Raw genomic sequence first — 25,717 nt, forward strand, 5'->3', positions numbered from 1 at the left:
GGACGTACCGCCGAATTGCTCAACACGTGGGGCGTGAGGTCTCCACAGTACATCGATGGTGTCGCCAGTGGTCGGCGGAAGGTGCACGTGCCCGTCGACCTGGGACCGGACCGCAGCGACGCACGGATGCACGCCAAGACCGTAGGATCCTACGCAGTGCCGTAGGGGACCGCACCGCCACTTCCCAGCAGATTAGGGACACTGTTGCTCCTGGGGTATCGGCGAGGACCATTCGCAACCGTCTCCATGAAGCTGGGCTACGGTCCCGCACACCGTTAGGCCGTCTTCCGCTCACGCCCCAACATCGTGCAGCCCGCCTCCAGTGGTGTCGCGACAGGCGTGAATGGAGGGACGAATGGAGACGTGTCGTCTTCAGCGATGAGAGTCGCTTCTGCCTTGGTGCCAATGATGGTCGTATGCGTGTTTGGCGCCGTGCAGGTGAGCGCCACAATCAGGACTGCATACGACCGAGGCACACAGGGCCAACACCCGGCATCATGGTGTGGGGAGCGATCTCCTACACTGGCCGTACACCACTGGTGATCGTCGAGGGGACACTGAATAGTGCACGGTACATCCAAACCGTCATCGAACCCATCGTTCTACCATTCCTAGACCGGCAAGGGAACTTGCTGTTCCAACAGGACAATGCACGTCCGCATGTATCCCGTGCCACCCAACGTGCTCTAGAAGGTGTAAGTCAACTACCCTGGCCAGCAAGATCTCCGGATCTGTCCCCCATTGAGCATGTTTGGGACTGGATGAAGCGTCGTCTCACGCGGTCTGCACGTCCAGCACGAACGCTGGTCCAACTGAGGCGCCAGGTGGAAATGGCATGGCAAGCCGTTCCACAGGACTACATCCAGCATCTCTACGATCGTCTCCATGGGAGAATAGCAGCCTGCATTGCTGCGAAAGGTGGATATACACTGTACTAGTGCCGACATTGTGCATGCTCTGTTGCCTGTGTCTATGTGCCTGTGGTTCTGTCAGTGTGATCATGTGATGTATCTGACCCCAGGAATGTGTCAATAAAGTTTCCCCTTCCTGGGACAATGAATTCACGGTGTTCTTATTTCAATTTCCAGGAGTGTATTACAGTATTCTCAGCAAATAAGGAAATTGGTTCTGACCCTTCATATTTATTCTGCGAGGGCGTAGAGTTACTTACGAAATTTTATTAAATTACCTCAACCATGAACACTTCACTGCAATTATTGAGAAGTTCCTTATTTATAAACAGTGTCCATCTTTTTACAGCAACTGAGTTTGGGGAAGAAGGTCATTACTTGAAACATAAATCAGCACAACAAGCACTATAAGAGAAAGTTAAAGTTGCAAGACAACTATTAATCGAGCTTATTTTATTTAAAGGTCAGTGAAAACGTTACAAAAATAGAATGTCAATCAAAATATTGTAAAAATGAAATGCCAATGAAAACATTCTGGAAATGAAATATCAATAAAACACTGTGAGAATGAAATTGAGTAAATTATTTTATTGTCTTATAATTCATCATTATTATTATTTACTACTTGTGTTAATCACTAGAATCAAATATTTTTTTAAAAATATTCTCGTCCATAGTGGTCTGGTTTTAGAAGCTTAAAATAAAATAAAAATACAGAATTTTTGCGGTCAGTCACAGTTTCTATTAGCTACCATAACGGGTTTCGAAGTTTACTATACAATCTTCAGGTAGTACCTCATGATATTGCATTGATTTACTTTCAGTCTGCGAGCAACAGGAAGTTATCGCTGGCAGACGAACAAGTTTTGGGTCTTCTTGTAGTTCTGACTAAATCGAAAAGTTTATCCATATTTCACTTGTTGCTGCCAACCTGCATAGAAATCACCGATGTTTACTTTTTTTCGAAAAAAATAAAGCTAGCATGAACTACACTAAATTAGTTAAAGCTAATTTCAAGGGGGCGTGACAAAGCAGACAACGCTCTTGGCTTCAGAAAGAATGGCGGACGGGGATTCAGTTTGTTTCAAGGAAGGCGGACATATAGCCACTCTATGAAATTTGAGCCCGTTGGCGCCCAGCGAATTCCACATGATGGTCAACGTGCCGTTTGCGATCCTGATGAGAAAGCCAACGTCCTTGAAGACACATTTACAGCTAACTTTCGACCACATGAAGATCCTGTGGACAATACCATTGCCACGGTAGCCACAAGGCTGCCCATATACGCTGTCCGGCCACACAAATGTGACTACCTGTCAAAGGCCTGAACAAGCATCTTCTGCAGCGGTGATCGCTGCAAGACGTGCAGGAAGACAGTCAGTGAGGTTCGGAAGGTGCCGACAGGGATGTGAAGCCATGCTGACTCAAGTGCTGCTGCCAGCCCACTATGTTTCTCGGTTCACGATCCATGGCGCGAACACCCTGGCCGAGGTGGTCCCACAGATTCCTGATTGGCTTTAAATCCGGGGAGTACGTACGTACATTGCGACCTGTGTGCCACACTGCATTGTCCTGCTGATAGTGCCATCGTGCCGAGGAACAACAAATGGCATGTAGGGATGGGCATTGGCTCCAAGGATAGATGCATACGTGTTGATCCAGTGAGCATTCTAAAATAACGAGATTACCTAGGGAATGCCCTCCGTTCTGTCTCGCATGACGACTGTTACAAGGTGTTTCCTTTCACACGTTTCACGCCAACCGCCATCTGTCTGATGGAGCATAAAACGTGATTTACCTGAAAAGGCCACCTGTCATCACCCAGTGGACCTCCTCCAGTTGCGGTATTGGCGAGCGTTTTGAATAGTACAATTTTGCCATGCACAGTACAGTTTAATCATGGCGGCGTATGAATAGTTAACAAACTTAGCCGTTTCAGAAGTGCTTCTACCCTAGACCCGAAAGGCAATGAACATCCTTTTGGACATCAGATAAATCATTCCATTTCTGCACTACGACAGTGGCTGCACTGTTTTCCGCGTTCCCCGACACACTTTATATACCCTCCGCTGTTAATGCTGGCCGGCCGGTGTGGCCGAGTGGTTCAGGCGCTTCAGTCTGGAACCGCGCGACCGCTACGATCGCAGGTTCGAATCCTGCCTCGGGCACGGGTGTGTGTAATGTCCTTAGGTTAGTTAGGTTTAAGTAGTTCTAAGTTCTACAGGACTAATGACCTCAGATGTTAAGTCCCATAGAGCTCAGAGCCATTTTTTTGTTAAAGCTGCCACCTGCCGTCTGTGCCGAAGTCGTACACAGGCTCTGGTCACATTAATGTGACTGGTCCGTGTATCAGGCAGACCGCGAAGAGGGCGACGGGATTCTGCCTGTTTCAGCTGAATAAGTTGCAGCTTCACTTGTCACCTTAACACCAAGAAGGTAGGAGGACTGAACGGCATTCCGAACACTATCCTGCAGCAACAATCATCTATTGCCATTGCACAGTGGGCAGATATTTTTACTGACAGGGTCGGTTGCTATTCTATGGTACGGAAGTGTGCTGAGGTAGTAGCCATACCTAATGATGGCAAGGATCTTCGGGTGGCGATTAACTACAGAGCTATTACTCTGCCTTGTACAATATGGAAGACCTTTGAAAGAATCCGTCGTCTCCTGTGCCGCATCGAAGCTGTGACTCTTACAGTTGAAGAACAATCCGGGTTCCAGTGGGTCGCCGGGAGTACTTTGGAGCCGTCTTCATGGACGCCTCCAGAGCTTTCGCCAGCATGTGACATGACGGCTCTCGTACGTTTTTATGCTCCAAAGTTACCTGACAGCCCAGATATTCCACGCAAGAGTACAAAACGGCGTGTTCACCGAACGCAGAATCCATGTAGATGTACCACAAGAATCGGTTCTCTGGCCGATCCTGTACACCATGTACTCTACCGACTCATCCAGGACCGACTGCATACAGCTGGCGCTATATGTGAATGTTACCGATATGTCCGCCCACAGCATGCGTCCGTACATTCTCCAGCGTCGACTGTAGAGCTCCAGTGAGATAGCCAGTTGGGCAGTCAAGAGGTGGCCCAGGTTGGAACGCGGCAGAACTCAGTGCATCATCATTACGTGCCGACCAGTTCTAGCGGACCTTTGGCAGATCAGCATCGTTGGCAGTTCTCTAAGGCGATACAGCATGTTACCTTGGCGTCACGCTGCACAAGGTCCTAAGGTGGCATCAACATATTGTCGACACCAGAATAAAGGCTACTGCAAGGCTCATCACCTTGTACCCGGTGCTCAATCCAAAGTCGGCATCGCCTGCAGATCTCTGCGTGATATTTTCCAAGACGCTGTTTCATCCTCTACTCGAGAAAGCTTCGGCAGCATAAAACAACACAGCAGAAAAGGTCAAAAGCTCCAAACTATGCAGAATCGAGAGCTAAGGATAACGGTGCACGTGGAGCGCAATGTCCCATCAGAGGTCGTACACCAAACTGCTGACGTTCAACATCTGTCTGAACGTTGCCGCAAGACTGGTCAATCCTTCTACAGGAAAACGCAGGCTTCGCGAAACCCGAAGATCCAGGGGCTTGAGCACAAAATATGGTTCCTAGCGACATTCTAGTTAGCATCAGAAGACATTAAAGTAAATAGGTCAGCAAGAAGACAAATAAACAATAACGAATAACATGAACAAGCGTAAAAAGAACGACAGGAATAACTGGAAGATTTAAACTCCATAAAACACCAGGGAAGAACAAATCCCGATGACGATACATCGTTGTCGCAGCATCTGATGCAGCCGTTGAAATCTCCTGGGTTCGTACGTTCTCACAGGAACTTAGTGCCAACATGGAGAAACCATCTCAAATGGCTCTGAGCACTATGGGACCGTAGCGGTCGCGCGGTTCCAGACTGTAGCGCATAGAACCGCTCGGACACTACGGCCGGCGATAAGCCATCTCAAGTCTCTGTGAACCACTAGCGTGCGTTACAATTAATGAAAAACAATGAACAACACAAAATTACACAACACTCTGACTTAAAGTTTATTACGTTAGTGAGAAAATAAAATATGGTTCCTTCTTTTTACTGTGTGAGAAGACGGGATCAGTTGGCAGACATGTTCATGTTCACCAAAGAACTTTAAAAAGAAAAGTTTTAAAGAAATTGCAAATCATTATGAATTGTGTCTTTAAAATTAGAAAGCAAGAGTGGGATTGTTGCGTAGAACAGCTTATTGTGCTGATTATCCTTGAAATGTCTGGGTGTAGGTATAAAGGGCAGTCAAATGAAAACCAGGCAGATGGGAAGAAATTAAGTAAACTTTTTATCATTTCAAAAGTAATCGCCGTAACTTTTAATGCATTTATCCCACAGTGAGACTAGACGGTCAGTGCCTTCATGGAAAAATGTTTGTGCTGATGGTCCTTGAAATGTCTGTGTGTAGGTATAAGGAGCAGTCAATTGAAAACGAGGCAGATAGGAAGAAAGAAAATTAACTGTTTATCATTTCAAAAGTAATCGCCGTAACTGTCAATGCATTTATCCCACTGTGAGCAAGACAGTGAGTGCCTCCATGGAAAAATGTTTGCGGTTGCCTACGGAACCATGATTGCATCCAGGAGTGCACCTCTTGGTCCGATTCAAGTCGACGCCAGCACATGTGTTTCTTCAGGGCTCCAAAAACATGGAAGTCGCTTGGGGGAGAAATCGGAACTTTATGGCGAATATGTAAGAGCTTCCGAGAGAAACTTCTGTAGCGTACTCCAAACGCCCAGGTATGTTGACGGATGAGATCATTATGTTGCAGCATAACGCCCGCCCACATGTTTCCGTGGCTATTACGGCTACACTGCGGAAGTTCCGCTGGAAAGCCCTTAAATACTGCCCGTATAGTTTCGATCCCTACCCACGAGATTTCCATATTTTTTGAGCCCTTAAGAAAGACATCCGCTTCGGATGAAGAGCACACAGGGGTCCAATCATGATTCCTTAGCCAACTGGAAACATTTTTCCATGAAGGCGTTGACCGTCGTGTCTCACAGTGGAATAAATGTATTAACAGTTTTGACGATGACTTTTGAAATAATAAATAGTTTATTTACTTTTTTCCCAAGTTTCTTGTTTTCATTTGACTGTCCGTTATACATGTATGTCGCATTTGTTTATGCACATCTAAATGACACATGATCTTTTATTCCACTGCAGACCGTTTTTCTGTTAGCATTGTAAATTGATAGGGTTCTGTGTGCTGCGTTTAAACATAGTTTTGCTCAAGAAATAAAACTTGTTCTTAATAAGCTGTTATAGCTTGATTACAGGCTATCCAACAGTTTGCGAAGCAATTTTGGCAGCGGGCTTCTAAGGAATGTGTTTAGAACTGCCCATTCGGACTAAAAAAGAATCAATTACACAGAAATACAAATTTATGGCAGTAGCCCACCTTGTCAGTTGCGCTACCTTCAGTCATGTTTCGGTTTTAATAATTTTTTTCTTGTATGGAAACAAAGTAATTCTAAGATCTTATATGTCCTTATCATGAATGTTGCCCACTCTTATAATAAGCGTATTGAGTAGGCATACAGGATGTATCATTTTCATCCATAATGGAGAATAAATCAGTATAGAGATGAGATACAGCAAAATAAAAGTTATAAGTGGCGGAGAGGATCACACATTGCTACTAATGGTCGTGAACTTGAACGCTATTTTCAAGGTGATTTGATTTACAGTTCGAGAGAGCGGCAAGTTTTACGTATAAAACGATTCTTATTCAGGGTCATGACAAGGTTCAATCAAGCGACAACGTTTAGTTCTAGTAGGGATTAACTCGGAATAGAGGAGGGATACAGCAAAATACAATGCGCAGATTGGATGGGGCATAATTATCGAAGGTCATCAAAAGATTGAATTTTGTTTCATGGAAACTTCTATCTGATTTCGGATCTGGTAAGAGAAAACATAGATTGGAACTTTAGTTTTAACTAACTTGTTTATTTGCAAAAATAAATACATCACAGCGTACAAATGTTATTGCGGCATTTGCAAGACAGAACAAACATCAATAAAACGTAGACAATTGATTTACAAATCATTGGATGAGTCCCCACGCCTCTCACTCCTCGGAATTCCCCTTCCAGTTTGTATCTAGCACTGTACGAGTACTCTGCTGTATTCCTCCTCCATTCGAAGTTAATCTCTATCCCCATTATGGGTTAAAACGGTCCACCCTGTATATGCACTTCTTATACATCCATGAACGTTTGTGATCTTTTGTTCGAGGAGATCAGGAAATAAAAGAGTAATCTGTATGAAAATCAAAATAAAGCGTTATAGTGAAATAAAACAAAACATTAACTGAAATAAAGGCAGATTGTTGTCCTCTTAAATCAACATCTGCTGCTGGGTACTACAGAGTATCGTGTTACTCCTCCCCGTACACAGTGACGCGGTTGGTTCTTCCTTGGCATGCTGTCCCACAGAGATCTAGACACTGCTGCTCAAGTCTGTTCGACACTTCCACAGCGACACTCCTGGGCACATGCAGTGAATCAGAGGGGTTTCCGCAACGACGCACCCCAAATTTCAACAAACCCGAAGAACGCTCAGTTGGGTTCTTGCCGTCATATGCCCCTGGCCATGCCGTTCAGTTGATTCCTGTCTCCTGGAGAAAGGTGGACAGGAGGCGGCGGTATCTGAATGTCGTGTGGCTCGGTGACCTGGTGCAAATCTTCCAACAACACGCCGTTTCGGCGACTTGCGTATCCCTGACCTATCCCAGCTATCTATCCGTTGACATCGAATCTGGACCACCTGTCGAATATTCACAGCATTGGGAAGTGAATGCTAGCTTAGACTGAAAAATCCGTGGTCTGATAGGTATTCGATCCCGCGATCTTTTATTTCCACGCACGCGCTTGACTGCTAGACCATTGTTAATTCCGTTTTTGTTGCAAACACAAACAAAAACGCTCCTTCTTCTGGGCATAAAGTGAATCTTCTTTGAGAAACATTCATAACTTAAAGTCCTTTTTGGTTGTGATTACAAGACAATAATCGTCTCTTCTTGCAGTAAACCAAAATTTTACTTCTTCGGCATGTGCTGTTACAAAGGCAATTCTCTGCTCTATAATATTTAATTAAATTAGAATATTTTTTATTTTAAAATCTGGTGTAGCCTCCACGGGCCATACTTCAGGCGCCGACTCTGGCGTCCAGTCTATTGTACAGGTGAAAGGAAGATTGAGTTTAACGTACCGTCGACATCGAGGTCATTAGAGACGGAGCACAGTATGGGGTTGTGTCAAGGATGGGGAAGCAAATCGGCCGTTCTCTTTCAGAGGAACCATCCCGGCATCTGCCTAGAGCGACTTAGACAAATCACGGAAGAACCTAAACCTCGATGGCTGGACACAGATTTGAACCGTCGTCCTCCCGAGTGCAAGTCCAGTGTGCTAACCACAGCGCTATCTCACTCGGTGGATCGTACAATGGCGAATACTGCCCTGGGATACGTTATGCCACGCCAGATCGACTTGTTCACATAGCTCTGTAGGAGTTGTTGGTTGACGAGTCGCACGATTTCTATCATATCCCACACGTATTCGACTGAAGACAAATCGGGAAATAGTGCTGGCCAGAGAAGTTTCGGCACGACTTGCAAAAAATTGCTCTAAGCACTATGGGACTTAACACCTGAGGTCAACAGTCCCCTAGACTTAGAACTACTTAAACCTAACTAATCTAAGGACATCACACAAATCCATGCCTGAGGCCGGATTCGAAACTGCGACCGTAGCAGCAGCGCGGTTCCGGACTATCGCTCGGCCACAGCGCACGTCTTGCAGAGCACGTTGTTTCACGGGCGTGCATTATCCTGTTGGGAAAACACGTCACTTTCCTGCTGCAAGAACGGCAAAAGAATGGGTCTTACAACATTCTGTATGTACCGAGCGCTTGTAAGCGACCCTTCCAAAAAGACCAAAGTTGAACGAGAGTTGTAGCTTATCGGATTCCATATGATAAGGAATTGGGTGGGGCCAGTGTCTCTTGGACGAATGCATTCTACAAGAGAGCGCTCACCAGATCTGTGTCGTGCGCCAAAACGACATCACTTATGTGCAGGCAGATTCTGCTTTCATCACTGAAGATCGCGGCATACCATTCCATTTTCTAAGTGATCCTCTGACGACATCAGTCGAGTCGCACAGGTTGATGCTGTAGCATGGGTGGCTAGAGGTGGGCTTGTCCGTAGTCCCACGTCTATAACCGGTTCACAACAGTTCGTGTTGACACGTCTTGGCTCACAAGACCTCTTATCTGTGGTGTAGTAGCTGTACGTTCTGTCACTGCTGGCCTTACAATATGACGATCCTGGCGGATGTCTGCGCTGCGTGGACTTCCAGAACCGCATCTACCGGTGTGAGAATGTTCGCATGGCTTTAGGAAGCACGAGCGCATCTCTGTGGCGCGATTTACTGCTTGCTTCACACGTTTGCACCGTACTGAGCCTTCTGACTGTGAGCATTCCCTATTAAAGGGCAGACACAGATGACGCTCTGGTAACTATGCCACTAAGCTATCTGCTGATGGACGAAAATAAAAACATTATCGGTACATCTACGGATACCGTCGTCGGATCAAAATAGACGTCCTCTCTCCATATGTACTAATTTTTTCTGACACTGTATTTCAGATTGGTTTAATAATCCTTAACTGCAAGCTTAAATGCATGCGAACAAGTTAAGACCTTTAGTGGGTACCTTTTCATTGACATAACCGATTTCTTATGGGGCTTGTACAGAGCCGAGCACTCGTGAAGCATTGACAAGGCGACTAGTGTGACGTCACAAGTTCGTTGCAGGACCCAGATTTGTCGTGGGCTCGCCCAAACAGAACTGACAACTAGGCCTGACTCGTGGTGCCTAAAAGCTATGATTTGTAGAGACCTTAACTCTTGGTCAGCTGCTATCGGTACGAGGCACTTTTCAGTTCTGTGGCTGGCAGCAGCTGTACAACGTTCGAGCGACGTCGCTCTGTTATACGCTTATTCTGTGGTTCACCTCCCTAGTGACAACCCTAAGACCGGTATTGCACTATCAAATTTCTTTGTCAAAGATTTGATCAAAGATGTGATCAAATATTCCTTCAAATATATTTGACAAAGATCTTTGACGTAGCGCTAGAAGGGGTATTACACTGTCATCATATTTTTCGTCAAAGTTCAAGATGGCTGACAACAACAACTTGTTATTGGCTCTGAGCACTATGGGACTTAACATTTGAAGTTATCAGTCCCCTAGAACGTAGAACTACTTAAACCTAACTAACCTAAGGACATCACACATATCCATGCCCGAGGCAGGATTCGAACCTGCGACCGTAGCGGTCGCGCTGTTCCAGACTGAAGCGCCTAGAACCGCTCGGCCACTCCGGCCGGCAACTTGTTATTAACCGCAGCAGTTGCACGTACCACAATTGCACTGTGTGCACATGCGGAAGAGAAGCGGAGGAAAAAAGGGAAACATACCTGGCTGAAGCCATGGGTTTTACGACGATACGATAAAAGCATTCAACAAAACTTGTTACGTGAGCTTATAGTGGAGGACGTCAAGTCGTACATCTTAAGAATGGATGAGCATACATTTCTGCATGTGCTCAGTGAAGTGTATCCTCATATCACAAGGCACAATATTCACTTAAGAACTTCTACATCTGCAGAAGACAGGTTTACTGTAACACTCTGATTCCTTGCTACAGGAGAGGGTTAGATTAGGTTAGGTTAGGTTACGTCAGGTTAGATTAGGTTAGGTCAGGTCAGGTCTCTAATCTTCTTAATCTATTTTTGTATTCAGGGTGCCTCGCATTGTAAAGCGCCTCATCAGCTTCATACATCTCTCGTAATTTTGTAGTTGTCGGCACACACCAATTCTATTTACCGGCAATGTTTATAAAAACATTACAGACGACAGAACGCAGCAGCGATGCTAGCGCTGCATGTGGTAACATGTCACAACGCAGTGAACAGAAGACAAGCGACTTCTTTGAACAAATCTACAGCGAGGCCCTAGATTTGGTCAAATATTGGACGACATTTGACAAAGTTCCCTATTAAACCATCAAAGATTTTTGACAAAGATATTTGACAAAGAAATTTGACAGTGTAATGCCGGCCTAAGAGCTTAAAGTGACAATGCATGTACGGTGTGAATTTGAGATGGCCCTTTGAGGCGTGTTGACACGTGCCGCATTGTTCCGTTCACGAATGGAGACACAGGGCACTCTATTTAACTAAAGGATTACTTTTAAAGTCATTACACGGGCGGCCTGTCAGCAGTGCAGAGCATCATGAAAGTCATTTCCAATTCAGAAACACACTCTGGGGGATGGTGCAAAATATTTTTGGTCAGTTTATTTTAATATGAAATCAGATGCGCTCATGAGTTGTTTGAACAATTACGAATCAGTAGGCACAGCAAAGTAGCGTTGTTGCAGAAGTAGGATCCGTTCGTGACAGTACTCACCAGCGCATGGCGCAACCGCACACCCCAGCAGCAGCGCCGCCAGCAGCATCGCGCGCTCCATCTGCCGGCACTCTGCAACAAAGGAAAGAGGCGGCTCGTCACGGCGTGTTCACATTAACGTGGCGGCCGGGTGCGGGTCCTGCCTGGCGGCGGATTAGCCAAAGCCACCGCGAATAGCGCCGCCAAATCCCGGGCTCTGGCCTCGGCGCACAGTGAAACGCTTCTGCATCCTAACAGAGTTCCCACAGTGCTGAGGCAGCGTGGGCCACGCTGAATGTGGAGTCCAGCGTCTGCACTATGACGCCTCATTTCTGGTATCACGTAAGATATTGTAACAAACATTAGATACATTTAACATTTTTCCCTGAGAGGTCTCTCTCTCTTTCTCTCTCTCTCTCTCTCTCTCTCTCACACACACACACACACACACATACACACATGCACACACAAATACCGGGTGATCAAAAAGTCAGTATAAATTTGAAAACTTAATAAACCACGGAATAATGTAGATAGAGAGGTAAAAATTGACACACGTGCTTGGAATGACATGGGGTTTGACTAGAACAAAAAAAAAAAAAAAAGAAAAACACACCATATTGCTACATGCGTTAAAGATCTCTTGCGCTCGTCGTTTGGTGATGATCGTGTGCTCAACCGCCACTTTCGTCGTGCTTGGCCTCCCAGGTCCCCAGACCTCAGTCCGTGCGATTATTGTCTTTGGGGTTACCTGAAGTCGCAAGTGTAGGGATGCTTAAAGACATCATCCGACACCAATGCCTCACCATAACTCCGGACATGCTTTACAGTGCTGTTCACAACATTATTCCTCGACTACAGCTATTGTTGAGGAATGATGGTGGACATATTGAGCATTTCCTGTAAAGAACATCATCTTTGCTTTGCCTTACTTTGTTATGCTGATTATTGTTATTCTGATCAGATGAAGCGCCATCTGTCGGACATTTTTCGAACGTTTGTATTTTTTTGGTTCTAATAAAACCCCATGTCATTCCAAGCATGTGTGTCAATTTGTACCTCTCTATCTACATTATTCCGTGATTTATTCAGTTTTCAAATTTATACTGACTTTTTGATCACCCAGTATATACAGGAGCGCTTTCTTACAGCTTACGCTATCACTGATTTGTACTCAATAAGTACACACCTCAACAAAAGTTTACTGCAGTGACTTCTTAGAGTACTAAGCTTTGTGCAATGCCTGGTTAACAAAATGAACATAATTCCTTCTGAAAACAAGAACTATTTTGGCTAGCTACAAAACAAGGCAGGCTCCCTCCTAAGTGTACATCTTGAAAACAAAAACAATGAAAATCTTTATCTCATGATGATAATGATCAGTCTTTAGTAGTCATTATGTCCTCCCCGCAGACGGATGAGTTCTTCCACTCTGCGAGGCATGCTCTGGATGAGACCACCAAGTTTATCTTGGCATATGAGGTCCTTCTCCTCAGTGGCAGCTTTACTGAGGTCCTGAAATTTGTCGGGTGGATTCGGTCGTTATGCCATGACCACCTTCAACAGATCCCATGCATGCTCAATTGCATTCGTGTCTGGGGACTATGCTGGCCAAAGCATTCGGTTGATGCTGCATGTATGAAGATATCGAGACACGACTAGACTACGGTACGGTCTTTTATTTTCATCGACAACGACGATGTTGTCACCCACTTCACGTCTTTAGGGCCTTACAACCGTTTGTAGGACCTGTTGAAGGTATCGGGGACCAGTCAAACTGCCGTAGTCGGGATTTAAAGGGGTCCGCCGTCCCATCATTACTGCTGCCCGGAACATTACACTTCCACCTGCGAATGGATGGACTTCCTGAAAGTATCGGCGTTTCTGGTGTCGTCCAGCACTTCTCCAAACCTTTGCGCGTCCAGTGCCCGGTCGCAAAACAATCCTGGTCTCGTCAGCAAACATGACATTACTTCATTCTGCAATGGTCTAGTGTTGATGTGCGAGAGCCAGGTCCTTCAACTGCATCGGTTCCGTTGGTTCAGTGCAAAACGTCTCATTGGTCTTCTGGAGTGAAGAACCCCCTGATGCAGGAAACGATGCTGCATTGGTGTTGTCATGTGAGGACGACCACTGCGAGCCCTAATGTTCACATCTCCCATCTATCTGTAGTTTCCCCACACATTAGACACGCCGCTTTGAGTGACACGAAACCGATCGGCAACGTCTTGCTGTGTATGACCTGCAGAAAGTAAAGCCACTATCCTTACTCTGTCAAAGTGTTGCATGCCTCTACGTGGGGTGTTACTGCAGTGCTGAACACAAACTGAATGAAGCTGTTGTTGATACTGGGCAGCTCGCGGTGTGCCGCTGCAGCAGCGTTTGTTTACATGACTGGGAAACAGCCACAAAACAAGCTAGTAGTAAACACCGTCTACTATATGGGCTCTCGCCCGGTTAGCCGTGCTGTCTTAAGCGCGGCTTTCCGGATTGGAAAGGAGCGCCTGGTCCCCGGCACGAATCCTCCCGGCGGACTTGTGTCGAGGTCCGGTGAGCGGCCAGTCTGTGGATGGTTTTTAGGCGGTTCTCCATCTGCCTCGGCGAATTCGGGCTGGTTCCCCTTATTCCGCAACAGCTACACTATGTCGGAAATTGCTGCGCAGACCTCCACGTACGCGTACACCACCATTACTCTACCATGCAAACATAGGGGCTACACTCGTCTGGTGTGAGATGTTCCCTGGGGGGGGGGGGGGGAGGGGGGGGGGGGTCCACCGGGGCTGAACCGCACAATAACCCTGAAAGAGTGGTTCGGTGTGGGGCGGCGAAGGAGTGAAGTGGACTGCGGTAGTCGCCGTGTTGTTGTGGACCACTGCGGCTGCGGCGGGGACGGAGCCTCTCCGTCGTTTCTAGGCCCTCGGTTAACATGCAATACAATACAATATGGGCTCTAACTGGATAATGCACGTAGTGCCTAGGTCAATGAGACCTCTAGTGTCGTTAACCACATTTTACGGTAGTATTCCGAACTTTGGTTGAGCAGTGTACATCGTGTTTTTCGGAACGAACATTCAGTCACAGAGTAAATTTTATTTGCTGTCTACATAGTCCCTTGAATCTGTTTACACAGAACTATGTCTGAGCCTTCCGTGATATGTTTCTATGACTGCTCTGACGAGATGTTCCCAAAAATTTTCCATAGGGACGGCCTACTTTCATACTGGTGAGTCCACCTTTAATGACTCTTAATGATCAATTCTGGATTACATAAGAGTATCCGGATACTTTTGATAAGATCGTATATATTTATCAAACCTTTCGACGTTACCAACAATTATTTTTCCCTAAAAGTAATGCCAAGTGTGAATGATACTACTGTGGCTATGCGACACGTGTCCTCTCAATCTGCTACTGACAGTCTTTAATATATGTAGCTGAGTAAACATACTATGATGAGTATCCGGATACTTCTGATACGATCGTATATATTTATCATCAAACCTTTCAGCGTTACCAACAATTATTTTTCCTTAAAAGTAATGCCAAGTGTGAATGATACTACTGTGGCTATGCGACACATGTCCTCTCAATCTGCTACTGACAGTCTTTAATATATGTAGCTGAGTAAATATACTATGATGAGAAGGGACCTTGAAATAAAACAGTTCACGATAAACAGTGGACTTATTAAATTTGAGTTCATAAGAAGGCTCTATGCCGATCTAAAGTTCACTCATCTTACATGAACAGACGCACTACCCTTCAATTCGTTCGTTCCTCGTAAAGAGAAATATACTTTTCCGTATTGCTTGAATACTAATCATTGAACAAATATCTCGCGCTCCTGTTCGGGCCAACGGATCCGTGATCAGATTCGTACTCGTACACTCCATGAGCCAATCTCTCATACTAACAGCCTACGCGCCTTCTCTGTAGGCGTCAAAAGGTCAGCCCACTCCCTAGTTGACGGGGGGGGGGGGGGGGGGCATCTCCGCGTCACCTGTGATGTTGGGTCCAGCAGATATGGGTAAGGGTAAAATTCGGTACATCGTAGTAGTATCGATATATATAACCCTTACAATATACTGTAGTTTAAAACTGAATGAAGGAATTTCTTTTGGGTCACTCCTTCTATTCAGTGGAAAGGAAGTCTTGAAATTGATTACGACTGTAATACTAATTTGACAAATTTAAGTAATTTCACGATATTGCACTTAAATAAAATGAACACCTTTCCACGCTGCAGAGACCCCTCTCTGCGGACTCCATGTGATATGATTCAAATCGCGAGATGTAACAGAATTGGAAACAATCGTAATAAGGTTGCAGAAGACAGGAATTGAAATTCCCAGGTCTGAGGAAGGCAAGGCCGTATCATCTCTGATAACACTACTACTAGTAAAGCAGTCCTCAGCTTGATGGATGCACTATTACGTCCGAAGAACGTTCCCCTGGTTCAGGCTACCTACGACTGCGGGTAGAATATTGTTGGGTCGTATTGTGATACAGAGTAGTTTGGACTTGGGGCGTTTGGCGTGTCGGCGGAGGAACCCACCGGTCAGTGATCTGTATACTACGTGGATGGAGAACACTCACATTGGAGCACAGAACTTCCGCGTTCCGGCAACTACTCGTCATCTGTATTGTAGCCAGACGAAAGGTTTCTATCGATCTGTGTGTGACTAAAGACTGTTTACGTGATGATGATGAATCATAGACCTTGCCGTTGGTGGGGAGGCTTCCGTGCCTCAGCGATACAGATAGCCGTACTGTAGGTGCAACCACAACGGAGGGGTAGCTGTTCAGAGGCCAGACAAACGTATGGTTCCTGAAGAGAGGCAGCAGCCTTTTCAATAGTTGCAGGGGCATCAGTCTGGATGATTGACTGATCTGGCCTTGTAACACTAACCAAAACGGCCTTGCTGTGCTGGTACTGCGAACGGCTGAAAGCAAGGGGAAACTACGCCCGTAATTTTTCCCGAGGGCATGCAGCTCTACTGTTTAATTAAATGATGATGGCGTCCTCTTGGGAAAAATATTCCGGAGGTAAAATAGTCCCCCATTCGGATCTCCGGGCGGGGACTACTCAGGAGGACGTCGTTATCAGGAGAAAGAAAACTGGCGTTCTACGGATCGGAGCGTGGAATGTCAGATCCCTTAATCGGGCAGGTAGGTTAGAAAGTTTAAATAGGGAAATGGATAGGTTAAAGTTGGATATAGTGGGAATTAGTGAAGTTCGGTGGCAGGAGGAACAAGACTTTTGGTCAGGTAAATACACGGTTATAAATACAAAATCAAATAGGGGTAATGCAGGAGTAGGTTTAATAATGAATAAAACAGTAGGAATGCGGGTAAGCTACTACAAACAGCACAGCGAACGCATTGTTGTGGCCAAGATAGACGGAAGCCCACGCCTCCGACAGTAGTACAAGTCTAAATGCCAAATAGCTCTGCAGATGACGAAAAAATTGAAGAAATGTATGATGAAATAAAAGAAATTATTCAGATAGTGAAGGGAGACGAAAATTTAATAGTCATGGGTGACTGGAATTCGGTAGTAGGAAAAGGGAGAGAAGGAAACGTAGTAGGTGAACATGGAATTGGGGGTATGAAATGAAAGAGGAAGCCGCCTGGTGGAATTTTACACAGAGCACAACTTAATCATAGCTAACACTTGGTTCAAGAATCATAAAAGAAGATTGTATACATGGAAGAAGCCTGGAGATACTAAAAGGTATCAGATAGATTATATAATGGTAAGACAGAGATTTAGAAACCAGGTTTTAAATTGTAAGACATTTCCAGGGGCAGATGTGGACTCTGACCACAATCTATTGGTTATGAACTGTAGATTAAAACTGAAGAAACTGCAAAAAGGTGAGAATTTAAGGAGATGGGACCTGGATAAACTGAAAGAACCAGAGGTTGTACAGAGTTTCAGGGAGAGCATAAGGGAACAATTGACAAGAATGGGGGAAAGAAAAACAGTAGAAGAAGAATGGGTAGCTTTGAGGGATGAAGTAGTGAAGGCAGAAGAGGATCAAGCAGGTAAAAAGACGAGGGCTAGTAGAAATCCTTGGGTGACAGAAGAAATATTGAATTTAATTGACGAAAGGAGAAAATATAAAAATGCAGTAAATGAAGCAGGCAGAAAGGAATACAAACGTCTCAAAAATGAGATCAACAGAAAGTGCAAAATGGCTAAGCAGGCATGGCTAGAGGACAAATGTAAGGATGTAGAGGCTTATCACACTAGGGGTAAGATAGATACTGCCTACCGGAAAATTAAAGAGACCTTTGGAGAAAAGAGAACCACTTGTATGAATATCAAGAGCTCAGAGGAGAACCCAGTTCTAAGCAAAGAAGGGAAAGCAGAACGGTGGAAGGAGTATATAGAGGGTCTATACAAGGGCGATGTACTTGAGGGCAATGTTATAGAAATGGAAGAGGATGTAGATGTAGATGAAATGGGAAATATGATATAGCGTGAAGAATTTGATAGAGCACTGAATGACCTTAGTTGAAACAAGGCCCCGGGAGTAGACAACATTCCATCAGAACTACTGACAGCCTCGGGAGAGCCAGTCCTGACAAAACTCTACCATCTGGTGAGTAAGATGTATGAGACAGGCGAAATACCCTCAGACTTCAAGAAGAATATAATAATTCCAATCCCAAAGAAAGCAGGCGTTGACAGATGTGAAAGTTACCGAACTACCAGTTTAATAAGTCAAGGCTGCATAATACTAACGTGAATTCTTTACAGACGAATGGAAAAACTGGTAGAAGCCGACCTTGGGGAAGATCAGTTTGGATTCCGTAGAAATATGGGAACACGGGAGGCAATACTGACCTTACGACTTATTTTAGAAGAAAGATTAAGAAAAGGCAAACCTACGTTTCTAGCATTTGTAGACTTAGAGAAAGCTTTTGACAAAGTTGACTGGAATACTCTCTTTCAAATTCTGAAGGTGGCAGGGGTAAAATACAGGGAGCGAAAGACTATTTACAATTTGTACAGAAACCAGATGGCAGTTATAAGAGTCGAGGGACATGAAAGGGAAGCAGTGGTTGGGAAGGGAGTGAGACAGGGTTGTAGCCTCTCCCCAATGTTATTCAATCTGTATATTGAGCAAGCAGTAAAGGAAACAAAAGAAAAGTCGGAGTAGGTATTAAAATCCATGGAGAAGAAATAAAAACTTTGAGGTTCGCCGATGACATTGTAATTCTGTCAGAGACAGCAAAGGACTTGGAAGAGCAGTTGAACGGAGTGGACAGTGTCTTGAAAGGAGGATATAAGATGAACATCAACAAAAGCAAAACGAGGATAATGGAATGTAGTCGAATTAAGTCGGGTGATGCTGAGGGAATTAGATTTGGAAATGAGACACTTAAAGTAGTAAAGGATTTTGCTATTTGGGGAGCAAAATAACTGATGATGGTCGAAGTAGAGAGGATATAAAATGTAGACTGGCAATGGCAAGGAAAGCGTTTCTGAAGAAGACAAATTTGTCAACATCGAGTTTAGATTTGAGTGTCAGGAAGTTGTTTCTGAAAGTATATGTATGGAGTGTAGCCATGTATGGAAGTGAAACATGGACGATAACTTATTTGGACAAGAAGAGAATAGAAGCTTTCGAAATGTGGTGCTACAGAAGAATGCTGAAGATTACATGGGTAGATCACATAACTAATGAGGAGGTACTGAACAGGATTGGGGAGAAGAGGAGTTTGTGGCACAACTTGACTAGAAGAAGGGATCGGTTGGTAGGACATGTTCTGAGGCATCAAGGGATCACCAATTTAGTATTGGAGGGCAGCGTGGAGGGTAAAAATCGTAGAGGGAGACCAAGAGATGAATACACTTAGCAGATTCAGAGGGACGTAGGCTGCAGTACGTACTGGGAGATGAAGAAGCTTGCACAGGATAGAGTTGCGTGGAGAGCTGCATCAAACCAGTCTCATGACTGAAGACGACCACAACAACAACAACAACAACAACGATATTGACGCTTGGTTTTTGGGGCGCTCAACTGCGCGGTCATCAGCGCCCGTATCAAGTCCCAACTTTTACACAGTGCAATTTTGACACAGTCCAATCTAGCCACTGTCACGAATGATGATGATAATGAAATGAGGACAACACAAACACCCAGTCCCTTGGCAGAGAAAATCCCCAACTCGGCTTGGAATCGTGCGTGATCCAAAGGCAGCAACGCTAGCCACTAGACCTCCATCTGCGGACAAGGACTGTTTACGTATTTCTAGTTATTAACCTAAAGCCATTGATTTTAACATTGGTTGAAGAACACTACTAACAGAGAAACACAAGATTTCAATACATTATAAGATGACCGCACCATGTAAGTGGAAACATTCCTTCCTTTAGATATGCTGAAAGTTTTACTGTCTCTCTGGTTTCGTTCCTACAAATAGTGCATAAATTATTAAAATAAAACTTTCAAAGCTCATTTGTTGTTGTTGTTGTGGTCTTCCGTCCTGAGCTTGTTTTGATGCAGCTCTCCAAGCTACTCGATCCTGTGCAAGCTTCTTCTTCTCCCAGTACGTACTGCAGCCTACGTCCCTCTGAATCTGCTAAGTGTATTCTTCTCTTGGTCTCCCTCTACGATTTTTACCCTCCACGCTGCCCTCCAATACTAAATTTGTGATCCCTTGATGCCTCAGAACATGTCCTACCAACCGATCCCTTCTTCTAGTCAAGTTGTGCCACAAACTCCTCTTCTCCCCAATCCTGTTCAGTACCTCCTCATTAGTTATGTGATCTACCCATCTAATCTTCAGCATTCTTCTGTAGCACCACATTTCGAAAGCTTCTATTCTCTTCTTGTCCAAACTAGTTATCGTCCATGTTTCACTTCCATACATGGCTACACTCCATACATATACTTTCAGAAACGACTTCCGGACACTCAAATCTATACTCGATGTTAACAAATTTCTCTTCTTCAGAAACGCTTTCCTTGCCATTGCCAGTCTACATTTTATATCCTCTCTACTTCGGCAATCATCAGTTATTTTGCATCCCCAAATAGCAAAACTCCTTTACTACTTTAAGTGTCTCATTTGCTAATCTAATTCCCTCATTATCACCCGACTTAATTCGACTACATTCCATGATACTCGTTTTGCTTTTGTTGATGTTCATCTTATATCCTCCTTTCAAGACACTGTCCATTCCGTTCAACTACTCTTCCAAGTCCTTTGCTGTCTCTGACAGAATTACAATGTCATCGGCGAACCTCAAAGTTTTTATTTCTTCTCCATGGATTTTAATACCTACCCCGAATTTTTCTTTCGTTTCCTTTACTGCTTGTTCAATATATAGATTGAATAACATCAGGGAGAGGCTACAACCCTGTGTCACTACCCTTCCCAACCACAGCTTCCCTTTCATGCCCCTCGACTCTTATAACTGCCATATGGTTTCTGTACAAATTGTAAATAGCTTTTCGCTCCCCTGTATTTTACCCCTGCCACCTTTAGACTTTGAAAGAGAGTATTCCAGTCACATTGTCAAAAGCTTTCTCTAAGTCTACAAATGCTAGAAACGTAGATTTGCCATGCCTTAATCTTTCTTCTAAGATAAGTCGTAGGGTCAGTATTGCCTCCCGTGTTCCAACATTTCTACGAATCCAACTGATCTTCCCCGAGGTCGACGTCTAGCGGTTTTTCAATTCGTCTGTAAAGAATTCGCGTTAGTATTTTGCAGCTGTGACTTATTAAACTGATAGTTCGGTAACTTTCACATCTGTCAACACCTGCTTTCTTTGTGATTGGAATTATTATATTCTTCTTGAAGTCTGAGGGTATTTCGTCTGCTGATTTAGATAAGCATTTGTAACATTGCCCGAAACCCAATTACCTGCCGTTTGTACACGAACTCACACCCCCCCTCCCCCCCCCCCCCCCCCCCCCCCCCCCCCGACAAAGTAGACCAAGTGTAATACCCAGAACTGCAGATAATTATCCTAAAAAGTCGGTATTTAATGTACTGTTGACAGAAATATATTTTCACCAGCGCAATAGGTGACTCTATGACACTCAGTGGGAACGTGGATGCTGGGAGGCAGCACTGCATCACTTCATAGACGAAGTGTGCGAAAACGTATTTCGTTTTATATGACAAGCAGGTGCCCTTAATATCACTGTGTCGTAATTGTTATCATCAGCTGTGGCATGTCTGTACAAACGATGTCAACTCTACTGTTTGGGACTTTTGATTTTAGTAGTAGTAGTTTATAGTTTTATTCATCTGTGGATCACTTTTACAAGGCTACGGGATATACATGTTTTCGTATCACAATTTAAGAATAATAAAAATGATATTATAAATAGAAATTATACACACACACACACACACACACACACACACACACACACACACACACACACATGTGCGTCGACCATCACACCACGTTCAAAGTCACTTAAATCTTCATAACCTGCCATTGTAGCAGCAGTGGCCGATCTAGCAACTGTTCCAGACACTTTTCTTATATAGGCATTGCCGATCGCAGCGCAGTCTTCTGCCTGTTTACATGTCTCTGTATGATACGTGAATGCCATCCTCCGACCGATGGTGCAACTATATCGGCAGCATATTGGTAAGGCATTCGTTTTCATGGACGACAATTCGCACCCCCATGGTGCACGTCTTGTGAATGACTTCCTTCAGGATAACGACATCGCTCGACTAGAGTGGCCAGCACGTTCTCCAGACATGAACCATATCGAACATGCCTGGGATAGATTGAAAAGGGCTGTTTATGGCCGACGTGACCCACCAACCACTATGAGAGATCTATACCGAATCGACGTTGAGGAGTGGGACAATCTGGACCAACAGTGCCTTGATGAACTTGTGGATAGTATGTCATGACGAATACAGGCATGCATCAATGCAAGAGGACGTGTAACTGGGTATTAGAGGTACAGGTGTTTACATCAGTCTGACCCACCACCTATGAAGGTCTCGCTGTATGGTGGTACAATATGCAATGTGTGGTTTTCATAAGCAATAACAAGGGCGAAAATGATGTTTATGTTGATCTCTATTCCAATTTTTTGTACAGGTTCCGGAACTCTCGGAACCGAGGTGATGCAATATTTCTTTTGATGTATGTATTTCCTGTACAGAATACATCTGAGCATATGATCACTGGGAAAGGATATCCAAATCCACGACTGTCGAGAGTTATCAATTAGGTGTTTTAAGAGCAGACGATAAACGTTAAACATTTTAGCAACTCTGGGACTGTGAAGTAGATTGTGCTTGCTATTAGAAAATGCCTATCAGTGAACAGGACTGGAATCATCTATGGCATTCAGAGTGTATATGGATCTTCGGTACCTGTTACTGAGCTAAAGCTAGGGCTGGAGACTCTGTCTAGTGAAAATGGTAGTTGAATAACGGGGAGTGGGGCTGCGTGTGCTGTTCGGATGCACTTGTGATGGATGTCCTGCTAACACGGCGCTGCGCGCTTAGCCGACGGACGGCGTATCACTCGCCACAGGAGGATGCATTGTTTTGCAAAATAAACATAAGGAACTGTGGGATTATTGTAACGGACCTATTGAAGTTCACGAGAAATTTAGAAACCTCCAGATGAAAGTCCCCCCTCCATTTATAGGCATACAGGCGTCAGGTGTTCACGGTCTACTTCGCATCTAAATCTGCATCTGCCACTAGAGTTCTCTGAGCATGACCGTAACGCTCTCGCGCTTACTAAACGAACCAGTAACGATACAGGCTGTTCTTAGTTGGATCTTCTCTAATTCCTCCTAAAAGTCGCAGACTGACGAACAGCGCATAACTGGTCTAGCGAATGTTTTTAAAGCTACCTCCTCCGTAGATGAATTGCATTTCCTCGGCAAATCTGCAAGACAAAATCGTTCCGGTGAAATCGTTCTGGACAAATGACACGAGAGACATAAAACAATGGGAGCCAGCTATCAGTGCCGTGCAGTGGATAAAACACTGGATTCATACTCGAAAGGAAAAGAATTCACATCTCCCTCCGAACAGTCTGACTTAGGCACGACTGAGGTCAGGTACAGCTGCGGCCAATTTTCCGTGGAACACAGCTGTTTGTATGTGTAATAAGTCAATGTTTCAAAATACTGACGCGAAATCTTTACAAATCAGTTTGGAACTCGGAGAAATGTAGGCACACGCGAAGCAATACTGAACCCTCGACTTGTCTAAGATGTTAGGTAAAGGAAAGACAAAAGATGTTCAAATGTGTGTGAAATCTTATGGGACTTAACTGCTAAGGTCATCAGTCCCTAAGCTTACACACTACTTAACCTAAATTATCCAAAGGACAAACACATACACCCATGCCCTAGGGAGGACTCGAACCTCCGCCCGGACCAGCCGCACAGTCCATGACTGCAGCGCCTCAGACCAAAGGAAAGACAAACCTATGTTTATGGCATTTGTGATCTTAGAGAAAGCTTTTGAGAATATTGGCTGGAATATTCTCTATGAAATTCTGAGGGCAGCAGTGGTAGCACAGAAACTAGACGGCATTTGTAAGAGTCGAGGGACAGGAGACGGAAACAGTGATTGAGAAGGTAGTGAGACAGGGTTGCAGCTTTATGATCCCCTATGTTATTCAATCTGTAACACTGAGCATGCAATAGATCTTTGGTGTGACGTCATAAGTGAGTGACTGCGTGTGAGATCGCTCTCCAAGTTTTTATATATTTTTAGGTTTCAGATACATATTTTAATAGTTTTTGTGATAATATTTACTATATAAGTGATTTATTAGTGGTTTCTTCATTCACCTCTGCCTTTCTTGTGTTGTGACCTGATATTTGTGAGAGTTTCGTATCGAACAACGTAACCTCTTACCTGTGTTTACATTCCGCGCTGACCAGTTGCAGCTGTAGCGGCGCATCGAAAGCTAAGTACTAATTAATTGTTTGTGTATAGTGGTTCATTTTAGGAACTTTAGTAGTCTTCAACCGGAGTTCTGGTGAAATAATTTCAGAAGAACCTTTTGGGAACTGTTTTCAGCTTCGTTACTGTGTCATTAGACGTTTGATTCTCTTTCTGTGTTAGTCTTTTGTTTTATTCACATTTGTTGTTTATTAATACTGTTAATAATAGTAGTTACTTCCCTTGTAGAGTAAGTTTGTGTTTATTGTAGTCAGGTTTTTAACATCTTCTTATTGTAGTAGCGGAACTTAGAAAAAGTAAAATTTTACCATGAGTGAGAAGTGTGGGCTTCGCCGTAGGTTCGTGAGTAGTGGATTGCGGTGTGAGACTTGTTCGAAGTATTTTCACTGGGGGAATGCAGTGGGGAAGCCAGTGGGCATTCTGGTGAGATCCTCTCATGGAACTGCAGGTTATGTAGCAAGAGTAAGTTGATAGAGGAGCAGGAGCGTAAGATCTGTGCCCTTCAGGTGCAGTTGAAAAACGCACAGGAGGAGCTAGATAGGATGAGGAGGGAGAAGGGGGTTGGGGAATGGGAGCTGGCTGTTGGCAAGAGATCTGAAAGGAGAATAAGATTTTCAGATAGTTTTACTATTGGTGTTTACAATAGATATGACCAACATAGTGGAGAGGAATCTCTAGTAGCTGTAGATGTAGGAAGTATGCAGCAGACCTCAGTAGTTACTGTGTCTAGAACAGTTGCAAAGTCGAAGAGGAAGAAGAAGGTTCTGCTGTTAGGTAGTTCTCATGGCAGAGGGGAAATACGGAAGCGTCCGATCCCGTCCGTCTGCTTTGACCCATGACGTCACAAATATGGCGGAAACAAAAACAAACACACACACTTTCCACAAGAAGCCTAATGACACTAACGGGACAAGCGCGTGAAATGGGGTGTTTTGGGTGGGGGGGGGGGGCAAACTAAATATAAACAAATTTAGACGCCTTGCGTAGCTACAACGTGTAAGTGAAGACAGCCATGCATAAATACCCACCCACCTCCCCAGGGGTCGTAACCCCTGCAACCCATAGAAGATAAAGATGCTTCAGTAGCTGATTAGTGTTTTTTATCTTTTTAAAAAGAATCTCACGGGATAGAACGAACAGATCAGAAAGATAAATATAATAAACTAATACAGAAATTGGAGGAAACAGATAATTAAAGTAAGTAATAAGCGTTTTTAAATTAAATCATCATCATCATCATTTGAGACTGATTATGCCTTTCAGCGTTCAGTCTGGAGCATAGCCCCCCTTATACAGTTCCTCCATGATCCCCTATTCAGTGCTAACATTGGTGCCTCTTCTGATGTTAAACCTATTACTTCAAAATCATT

The 25,717-nt window shown here is 44.4% G+C and overlaps 1 protein-coding gene across 1 annotated transcript in view; it reads right to left on the reverse strand.

Annotated features, from left to right (window-relative positions):
- The window catches only part of LOC126190765 (cadherin-87A), a 699,820-nt gene that overhangs the window by 233,819 nt on the left and 440,284 nt on the right, over positions 1–25,717 (reverse strand). Inside the window, exon 4 of the mRNA XM_049931292.1 lies at positions 11,441–11,512. Within this exon, the coding sequence (XP_049787249.1) occupies positions 11,441–11,501 (61 nt within the window). The 5' untranslated portion in view covers positions 11,502–11,512. The remainder of the gene's footprint in view (positions 1–11,440; positions 11,513–25,717) is intronic.

This window comes from Schistocerca cancellata, chromosome 1 (assembly GCF_023864275.1).
Source record: "Schistocerca cancellata isolate TAMUIC-IGC-003103 chromosome 1, iqSchCanc2.1, whole genome shotgun sequence".
NCBI classification, from domain to species: Eukaryota; Metazoa; Arthropoda; class Insecta; order Orthoptera; family Acrididae; genus Schistocerca; species Schistocerca cancellata.